Source organism: Leptopilina boulardi, unplaced genomic scaffold (assembly GCF_019393585.1).
Source record: "Leptopilina boulardi isolate dan_hultmark-lab unplaced genomic scaffold, ZJU_Lbou_2.1 LbouV2_337, whole genome shotgun sequence".
Taxonomy (NCBI): domain Eukaryota; kingdom Metazoa; phylum Arthropoda; class Insecta; order Hymenoptera; family Figitidae; genus Leptopilina; species Leptopilina boulardi.
In genome coordinates, this window is record NW_026137904.1 from 886665 (window position 1) to 897253 (window position 10589).

A 10589-nucleotide genomic window follows, 5' to 3' on the forward strand; every position below is an offset into this window, starting at 1 on the left:
GAAATTATTGATTCAAATACAATTCAAATAAAAATTATTTGGTACAAGTAAATATTTATTTGATAATAGTCAAGTAATCTTTGAATTAAATAATTTTTTTTTCACTATAAAAGATTTAGAATTCTAATTTTTTTAAATTGAAAAATTTTAATAAAAGGAATTAAAATATAATAGTCTCTACTGGATGGAAAATACAATTAAAACTAAAATGACATAATCGGTTTTTTTTTAAATGAAATTTTTATTGGTACATGTCTTGAAACAATACAGTCTGTTTCTCCGCATACAGACGCTCAATTTTTGTCAGTCTATTCAGTAATTAAAAAGCTGTTATCAAATGACAATGATATTGAAAATTATTTCAAGCAATTTGAAATTAACAAAATTCTCAATAACAATTTTCATTTACATTGATAATTACAAGTTTTTTGAAAAATTATTTCCTGAAAACTACTAACATTGACTCGCATTAACAATCGACATTTCAAGTTTGATTTTGGGTTTGTAGCAATGTTCCATTTTCAAAAAAAGAAAAAAAAAAAAGAGAAAAATCTTTCATCGAAAATTTAGTAGTATTTTTTTTTTACACGTAATCAGGCTTATTGGAGGGAAACAAAAATCGGGTCTTTTTTTTCTATTTAATGTAAGTAGATGGGTTGGTTGTAAGCGAGGCCATAGGAATATGTAAGTGGAAGGGAATGTAGAACTGGAGCCGCGCTATGTACGATGGAATTTCCATGAGCTTCAATGGTCTTTTCTCCCAAGACTGCAACTCCTGCGACTCCATATGCTGGAGCTGCTGCATGAACCACACTATTTCCATGAGCTTCTATCACTTTTTCTGACACAACATCCGAAATGATGGGAGAATAAATGGCTCCTGGCTTGGCAACAACCACAGCCGCGAGGCACAACAAAGCTACCTGAAAATGTCAATCGTATTTTTTTTATTTATAAATATATAAATTTCGATAATAATATATTATTAGAAATATAGCAATTAAAAACAAAAAAAAAAAAAAAAAAAAAAACACGGTCACCCATTTAAAGTAACACTTTTCGAGGATGCTTAACCTCGACGATTGTAAAAGAAAGGCGTTTGCCATGTTTCTTAAATTAAAAATAGGTGGGATTTTTTTTTTTTTTTTTAAATAAAAATTATTTAACAAAAATTTTGTTTTTTTGGAGCATACAATGTTAATTTAATAATTTCAAAATTCGAAACTCACAAACTTGAACATGTTGATTGTTTAGTGTATCTGGAGTTTTACAGACTGATCTACTCGAAGGGTCTTAACACAAGTTTATATAGGAAAACACTTCCGTGCATTGAGTTGACCTTCAAAATTCCTCCTCTAGTGGACACACGGTCCCATGGGCTTTCTCTTCAAATGATTATTTATATATATATATATTATATTACCACATGCAACATGCACCAAACCACAATGTACTTAAAGTTGTTTAAGAAATTTCAAATTTCTTTTTTTTTTGGATTACAATGTACGAAATTTTATATCGAAATTATAATATTTATTATAATATAATATTTACTATATTATGATTATATTATATTTTATTATACAGTATTATTATTATATTATTAAATTATTATTATATTATTATTATATTATTATTATATTATTATTATATTATTATATTATTATATTATTATATTATTATATTATATTTCTTATAGATTTTAAATAATACTGAAAAATTATAATTTTCTAAATAAAGTTGCAAAAATAATATTAAATTTGAATTCCAAAAAAATAATTACAATTAAAATTGCCCATGAAATTATAAGCGGTAAAATTTATTTTTAGTATTTTCTATATCGGTAAATTCATAACTGCAAATATATGCATTTGAGTTATATCAACATTTTAATTGAACATAATTTGTCAAACTTGCATAATACACATAACAGCAGTACACATATACGATATATGCATTTACAAAGAAGTTGTAGCATTCTATTTTCATTCACAAATATATACTATATTATTTTTTTTCACGATTAATGTTATTAATTACATAAATTTATTTTTTTTTAAATTTAAATAAATAAGCAATATTAATATAATATTATATGAATAATAATTCTAATAATGGTAATATTAATAATAATTTTAATAATAATAATAATTTTAATAATAATAATAATTTTTATAACAATAATAATAATAATAATAATAATAATAATAATAATAATTTTAATAATAATAATAATATAATAAAAATAATTATAATTTTATACATATGTAATGTAATAAAACATACATATGTAATGATTACATTTGAGTAAACACTCTTCTATTATTGCATATTCGTAACAGAAAATTGTGTCATAATGAATATTATGAAATGAAAAATTGAGCAGTGATAGAATTTATTGAAAAAGGTATTCTCATTACAAAGCCCTTTGATATCACGTATTATGTATTCCTTGTTATGTTGACTTTTTTTTTTTTTTTTTTAATTAAATGATTTTCTGTTTTTGTTTATATTAAGTAATTTTTTTGTTGAAATTTCTAAATTCAGTTCAAGGGTCATTTTTATCTAGGCAAATTATGTGTGTATTGCTATAATAGTCACACTTAAATTGTGTTTTAAATTTCAAGGTGAATGGCCGAGACTTTGAAGTGCGTATATAAACTATTTTTAATTTATTCATCAATTAATCCAAATTTTTTGCTGAAATTTTTATATTTCTTTTATTCACGACAATGTGTGAAAGGTGTTTAAAAAAAATGGTTTAATCAAACAATTATTATTCAATTCGAGTAATTTTTACATGCAATAATGCGTTTTCAACATTTGGAGAAAGTTTTTTTTGGAAACAGGAGAACTTTACTCTCCTTCTGCTGTTTTCTTTCGTTTTTTTTTTTTTTTTTAGAATTGCAAACAAATTTGCATTTCTATATATTTTTGCCATTTCGTGACTTGTGAGTTAAGTTATACATTAGAAATGATTTGCAAAAATGTAAATTTTTCAAATTATTGGTATTTAAAATTTTGTTTTCAATTAGTTCTATTTTGTATGGTCTGAATTTATTTTTAATTAGATTATTCCGTCGCTTAATAATAATTCAAATACATTGTTCATAAATTTCATAAAATCGATTATCCTGACCTTCTCTGAATAATTTTTCATGAGTTCATCGGCTTCATGTTCAGACACAGCTTTTCTTTCTTTGTCGAGTAAAACAACCAAGGTCACTTTACCTTATCCAATATTAAGGCGGAGTAAGTGCATAGTAATTCATTTAAATACATTCACCAATATATATATGGTCTTCTTAACCCTTTATGGTCCTGAAATATTTTAACTTTATAAAAATTACTTCCGATGTTCAATATATATATAATAAGAAACGATATTATAATGATTAAAATATTGTTTGTAATTTACAATTCTTTAGTTAATTATTTTTATACATTGTGATTTTTTCTATACAAATATAAATTTATCTTTGTCTATAAAAAAAAAAAAAAAACTCTAAACATAAATCAGATGTCTCGCTTAGATAATAATGAATAGTGTTGATGTTATTTCGTAAGAATTTTACAATAAATTCAAATTTACTTATGCTGAGAGTTAGGCAAACAATTATATTTTTTTGTTGATTTTTTGAGCCATTGAGCCCTTCACCATCTCACAGATTTGTTGCGAGATTTTCAATCGAAATGGAGAAATGGGACCTTCACTCTTTAATTTCTTTCGTAAACAAAAAAAAATTATACGTTAAAATAAATAATAATTATAGATTATAATAAAAATTATAAAAAAAAATACTTTTTATTATAAGTATAACGTGATTTTTTTAAAATCAAAAAAAATGTTCATTTTATATTTTTGTTTCTCGTTTGGTTTGTTTTCTTTGGTCATATTAAATTCTCAGACGAGATAATATTGATCAAGGTTGGCATCCCTCAAACACTTGCAGTTTATCGATTAATTGAATCCAAAACGATCGTCTCGACGTTCAATAAGTGAATGACCAGGAACTAGGAAGTCTCTTTTTCTCTTTGCCGAGGCCCTACCCTTCTAAAATTAGAAGTTGAAATTTACAGAACAAAGCTCTCTCTCTCTCTCTATCTCATTCCCCATATGCTATATGTATATATAAAAACCTGATCGAGTCATTTTTCTTGATCGATTGCGCTTGGTATATATGATACTTCAGTTCGCATAAATTTAAATATGTATTTTACACTCGCAAGTAAAAAAAAAAACAAATTTGTCGACAAACAAAAATAAGATACAAAGAATTTTAATATTCTTGAAAAAAAAAAATAAAAAAAAAATATAGACAAGGACAAAATAGAAAGCCATCTTTAAAAAAAAAAATTAAACAAATATTTTTTTTTATAAATTTTTTAAAAAAATTTACTTCACACAAAATTAAAAGTATCAAATTGATACGAATTTTTATATCAATTTGATATTTTTGGTATCAATTTGATACTTTTAAATTAGTGTGTTTTTAATTTTTAATTTTCACATTTTTCTCCCCTATAGAGAATGAAAAATATTTATTTTTCGTCCTTTTTTTTGCCCATAAATTGAATATTGAGGATGATTGTAAAAACTCTTGTGCGCTGTCATTAAGGTGATTGGCAACAGAAAAAAAAAGAAAAAAAAAAAAAAAAAAAAAGACAGGTGCTTTTGGAGCAATTGATAAATCGATGAATGTTATCAGCTTTAGAAGTAATCTGGGTTAATGGCAGCTGTGCCGTGTCTTTGTGCATGAATGCGAATGAATGCTTTGGATGATTTTACGAATGGAGAGATGGTTACGTAAACTTATTGTCCGTAAATTGGTCCCTCGTTATACTCTTAGGATGAGAAATGTGGTTTGAAAAAATGCAAATGAATTGCTTTACTTTCGCGCATTCAGAGATTTTTATCAAAATCAAATCCAAATTTTTGTAAAAATACAAATATTTTAAAAATTAATAATAATTATAACAACAATAATAATAATAATAATAATAATAATAATAATAATACCTAATAATAATAATAATAATAAAAATAATAATAATATTAATAATAATAATAATAATAATAAAAATAATAATAATATTAATAATAATAATAATAAAAACCTAATAATAATTAATTAACTAAAATTTAATTTAATAGATAAATTATTTTTTTGACTGATCAGTTTATTTTGATTGGATAAAAAATTATAAAATTATTAAAACTAAATATATATAAATAAACTTAAATGAAATAATAATTATGTAACTAATCAGAATATTTATATACAGGAAATATTAATTATTTTAATGAGATTATTATATATATATATGTTTATATAGAAATTGCTATTCTTAACAATCAAATCTAGTTTTCATCCCCGATAAATTATGTAATATAATTTTTCTATAAATGTTCGCATATATGATAATCAATAAATGAAAATATTAATATAGAAATACGAGGGATAGAGCATATCTCTATATAATTAATCCACTAATAGAAATGATACATATATATATATAATGTCATATTAAGCTCTCTCACTCATCTCGCGGTCCAACTAGTGCATTTAACACTAATTGTAAGGATATTGGCATAACTATGAATCTATTTTGGATAAATTGCACACGTAACATTATATTCTGTTTGTTTATATACGCAGGTAACGTATGATTAAGTAATATCGTGTAATCGCCCCCCCTCGACTCCCACTGGACTCTGCACCACTTTAGATTCTCATGGAATGACGTGAAACAATTCGCGAAAGTTTGCCTTGTTTCGACAACTTTTTTTTTCACGATCGCTATAGCGCATTTATGTGATATGATCAAAAAAAAAAAAAAATTTCGAAATAGGTCTCTTTTTTTTCATTCAGGGACAACTGTCTTAACAATTAAGAGTATTTTTTTTTTACGTTAATTAACTTTGAATATATACTGTGACAATATTAGCGTATGGTATTTTATTTTTTCAAATATCGCTGTTAAAAAATTAGAATTCTAATATAATTTTAATATATTTAATACATAATGCAATAATAAAAGAATAATGTACAATTTTTAATTGATTTTTATAAATTTAATATATTGTAAAAAATGTGAAATATTTTTATTTCGGCCATAGAAATCGTTTCGAAAAACTAACACAAAACTGAACTTGAAATAGATATAAAAATCAAATACTATTTCCTCTTGCGTCAATATATTTATTACGTATGAATTTTATTGTTAATTATCCATGTCAATGTTAATATATATATATATATATGTGTGATAATTATCACTTCAGGGCACGTTCATAAAAAAACAATTAGGAATTTAACATAAAATATGCAGTAAAATTTATCTGAATTTAAGAAAAAAGGATTTATATTTATTTGTTACAGTAAAAAAAATTTTGTATTTGATTCAAATAATAAGTTATCAAAGAAATATTTACTTGAACCAAATAATTTTTATTTGAATTAAATGAAGTAAAATTTATCTGAATTTAAGAAAAAGGATTTATATTTATTTGTTACAGTAAAAAAAAATTTTATTTGATTCAAATAATCAGTTATCAAAGAAATATTTATAACCAAATAATTTTTATTTGAAATTGTATTTTGACGAATAATTTCTGTATTTGAAACAAATAATAATAAATAATTATTTAATACAAATGAATATTTATTTGATAATAGTCGATTATTTGAATCAAATAAATTTTTTTCAGTGTATATAAAACAATTTCTAAATAATTGTTTTTTTAGGGGGAATTTACTAGTTAAAAACGTGTACACTTGACTACCGTAATTACACCTGAATTACCCTTATTACTAAGTATTACACGTTATTACAGAGTATTACACATTATTACAGAGATATTACAGAGTTTTTTTTGCGTTATTACAGCACTGTAATAATTATTACACGGTATTACACGATATTTCACAAGTATTACAGGAAGAGTGTACACTTGACTACCTGAGTAAATTCCCCCTCGGTTTTTTTTTATAATAATTTATTTTGTTCTATCAATTACATTTACATATGATTCAGAAGAATTGAAATAAATTTTTTCTTTTTGGTATAAAAATCAATAAGATTGCATTTTGAAGAAAATTGAGATGAAAATTATTATGCAATTGGTGATAATTCATAAATATATATGTACATGTTCCCTGTCGGAAATTTCTCTCGTGATCCGGGATTAAATTACGCGATCAAAAGCAAGACTCGTCTGACGGCCGCCTGGGTCAGCGAAATCGGACAAAGCCTGAAAACCTTGGCCCTGCTTATACTATTAGTGCGGTGAACGATTGTTGTGAAAATGTATTGCCCACGGTCCTCGACAAGAACCTGATTGGTTGTACATTCCTTTTTTGATGTACATACACACGCCGTCTAGGCAGATAAAGTGGGGACACAAACTATAAAAAGTCAAAACTCTTCAGTCGAAACCACAGTCGATCAACCGAGTCGAAAGTTGATAAACTCAAATTTTCTATTTGAAAAAAGAAAAAAAAACCCCCCCAACAAATTCAAAATGTTCAAATTGTGTGTTCTCTTTGCTTTGGTTGCATGCAGTATGGCTGCACCAAAACCTGGTTTCGTTGCATCGCCAGTGGTTGCTGCTGCGCCACTTGTACACACTGCCTATGCTGCGCCAGTGGCCACCAGCTACGCCAACACCTATAAGGTTTCTGTGAAGAGTCCAGCATTGGTTGCTGCAGCACCTCTTGTTCATGCTGCACCCGTTGTTCATGCTGCACCTGTTGTTCACACTGCACCAGTCTATGCCTCACCATTGGCCTACCATTCTGCACCATTGGCTGTTGCCCATTCTGCACCATTGGCCCTTGCTGCTCCAGCTGCCTACATTCATTAATTTTTTTTCTTCCAAATTTCAAGTCCAACTCTGTTTATATGTAAAAAAGATTCAATAAAAAATTTTGTGTTCAACTGAATTTTTAAATGTGTTCTTGTCACTTATTTTAATCACCACATATTATTATTATTATTTTTTTTTTTTTGAATTAACACAGAAAATTAAAAGGCATTAAAATAATCTGCAACGCTTCTTATTTTAATGCCTTTTAATTTTCTGTGAATACACTGAAAAAAAAATTTATTTCATTCAAATACCGGTGTATTTGGTTATTATCAAATAAATATTTACTTGAATCAAATATTTCTTATTTGAATCAAATAAATTGTATTTGCTTCAAATACTGAAATATTTGATTAAAATACTATATATTTAATTCAAATGAGAAATATTTGATTCAAATAAATATTTATTTGATAATAACCAAATACACCGGTATTTGAATCAAATAAATTTTTTTTTCAGTGTAACAAACGACTATTAGCTAACCAGTTTTTTCAAATTCGAAAAATAGAAACTTTCTTTTTTGATGAATATGAATACAAATTTTTTTTAAATTGTTTTTTTTAAATTGCTTTTTAATAAAAAAAACTGTTGTTTTACCAATGCAGTGAAAAAAATATTCGATTTTAATAATCGGTTACTTAACTATTATCAAATAAATATTTACTTGAACGAAATAATTTTTATTTGAATTAAATAAACTGTATTTAAAGCAATAATTTCTTTATTTGAACTAAATACGATTTAATTGACTCGAATAATAAGGGGCCCCAAATAATAATTGAAACAAATAAATACAAATAAAGAAATAAATATAATAATAATAATAAATAAATAACCGATTATTTGAATCAAATAAAATTTTTTTTCAGTGTAAATTTTTGCTATGACAACGAAAAAGTTTGTTGTGATAAAACTTTATTTATTTTTTTTTAATCTACTGTCACAGAAAACTTTTTTGACCCCACAATAAATTTGTTCGCTGTCTCTATATTAGATTTTTTTAATTTCATGTTACAGCAAAAGTTTGTTGCTACTGTAAACTTTTTCTATGCTTGCAATTCTTTTCATTTTAATAATAAAAATAGATTTTTTACATTTTCATTAAATTAAATAACGAACTTAATTAAAAAAATTGTATTTTGATAAAACAAATGTCAAAATTTGTACATATTTAATAACTAAATATTATTTTGTTATAAAAATACCATTTATACAATCGAAATATTATACAAAAAAGAAATGTTGTTTTTAAACTATATAATTTCAACGGAAAAAAATTTTTTGATTCAAATAATCAGTTACTTGATTATTAATAAATAAATATTTACTTGAATCAAATAATTATTTAAATTTTTATTTGAATTCAATAAATTATAATTATATTATTATTATAATTATAATTTATATTATAAATTATAATTATAATTATAATTATTATAATTATATTATTATTATTTATAATTATTATAATAATAATTATTATTATTATATTTTCTGAATTTGAATATTATCTCTAATAATAATTATTAAATAGAAATAAGTATTTATTTAGTAATAGTCAACTATAATTGATTATTTGAATCAAATAAATTTTTTTTATGTATATAGAATAGGAATTTAATTTTTCAATCAAATTACGTTAGTTAATATAGGGACAGCAAACAAATTTGCTGTTAGGTCTAAAAAATTTGCTTCGAAAGTGAATTTTTAAAAATTAAAACTGATATTGTTTATCGTAGTAAACTTTTTCGTTGTCATAGCAAAAAATTTAGCTGTGGTTACTAATTTTGATAAATCAGATAGCATGTGTAAGCAATTCGTTTTTTTTCATGCATTTTAGAAGCAAAAATCATATTCTTAAAATTAGAATATTGTTTTTTTTAGTGTTTGTTCGTTATACACTAAAAAAAACATTTGATTCTACACTGAAAAAAAATTTATTTTATTCAAACACTGGATAACTTGACTATTATCAAATAAATATTTATTTATTTCAAATAATAATTATTTGAGTCAATTAAAATGGTATTTGTTTCAAATACAGAAATTATTGGTTCAAATACAATTTATTTTATTTAAATAAAAATTATTTGGTTCAAGTAAATATTTATTTAATAATAGTCAAGTAAACGATTATTTGAATCAAATAAATTTTGTTTTTCAGTGTAATAATCGGTTACTTGACTATAATTATCAAATAAATATTTACTTGAACCAAATAATTTTTATATTATGAATTAAATAAATTTTATATGAACCAATAATTTTTGTATTAGAAACAAATACCATTTCAAATAAAAATTATTTGGTTTAAGTAAATATTTATTTAATAATTGTAATCGATTATTTGAATCAAATAATTTTTTTTTCAGTGTAATAATCGGTTACTTGACTATAATTATCAAATAAATATTTACTTGAACCAAATAATTTTTGTATTTGAAACAAATACCATTTCAAATAAAAATTATTTGGTTGAAGTAAATATTTATTTAATAATTGTAATCGATTATTTGAATCAAATAAATTTTTTTTCAGTGTAGTAATCAGTTACTTAACTATTATCAAATAAATATTTACTTGAACCAAATAATTTTTATATATGAATTAAATAAATTTTATATGAACCAATAATTTTTGTATTTGAAACAAATACCATTTCAAATAAAAATTATTTGGTTCAAATATTTATTTAATAATTGTAATCGATTATTTG

General features: G+C 23.5%; 2 protein-coding genes across 2 annotated transcripts; one reads left to right on the forward strand and one right to left on the reverse strand.

The window, feature by feature from the left end:
• Nucleotides 1-221: 221 nt before the first annotated feature.
• LOC127285602 (uncharacterized) lies at nucleotides 222-1368 on the reverse strand. The gene is made up of 2 exons (XM_051311703.1): nucleotides 1230-1368; nucleotides 222-923 (listed from the first exon to the last, which is right to left on the reverse strand). The coding sequence occupies exons 1-2, from the start codon at nucleotides 1239-1241 to the stop codon at nucleotides 639-641; spliced, it is 297 nt and encodes a 98-aa protein (XP_051167660.1). The 5' UTR covers nucleotides 1242-1368; the 3' UTR covers nucleotides 222-638.
• Nucleotides 1369-7422: 6054 nt separating this feature from the next.
• LOC127285603 (cuticle protein 38-like) lies at nucleotides 7423-7946 on the forward strand. Its single transcript, XM_051311704.1, has one exon. It carries the CDS (start codon nucleotides 7526-7528, stop codon nucleotides 7865-7867), a length of 342 nt encoding a protein of 113 aa, XP_051167661.1. The 5' UTR covers nucleotides 7423-7525; the 3' UTR covers nucleotides 7868-7946.
• The last annotated feature ends 2643 nt before the right edge of the window (nucleotides 7947-10589 follow it).

Coding starts and splice junctions, on each gene's coding strand:
- LOC127285603 (XM_051311704.1), top strand. CDS start 7,526: ATGTTCAAATTGTGTGTTCTCTTTGCTTTGGTTGCATGCAGTATGGCT.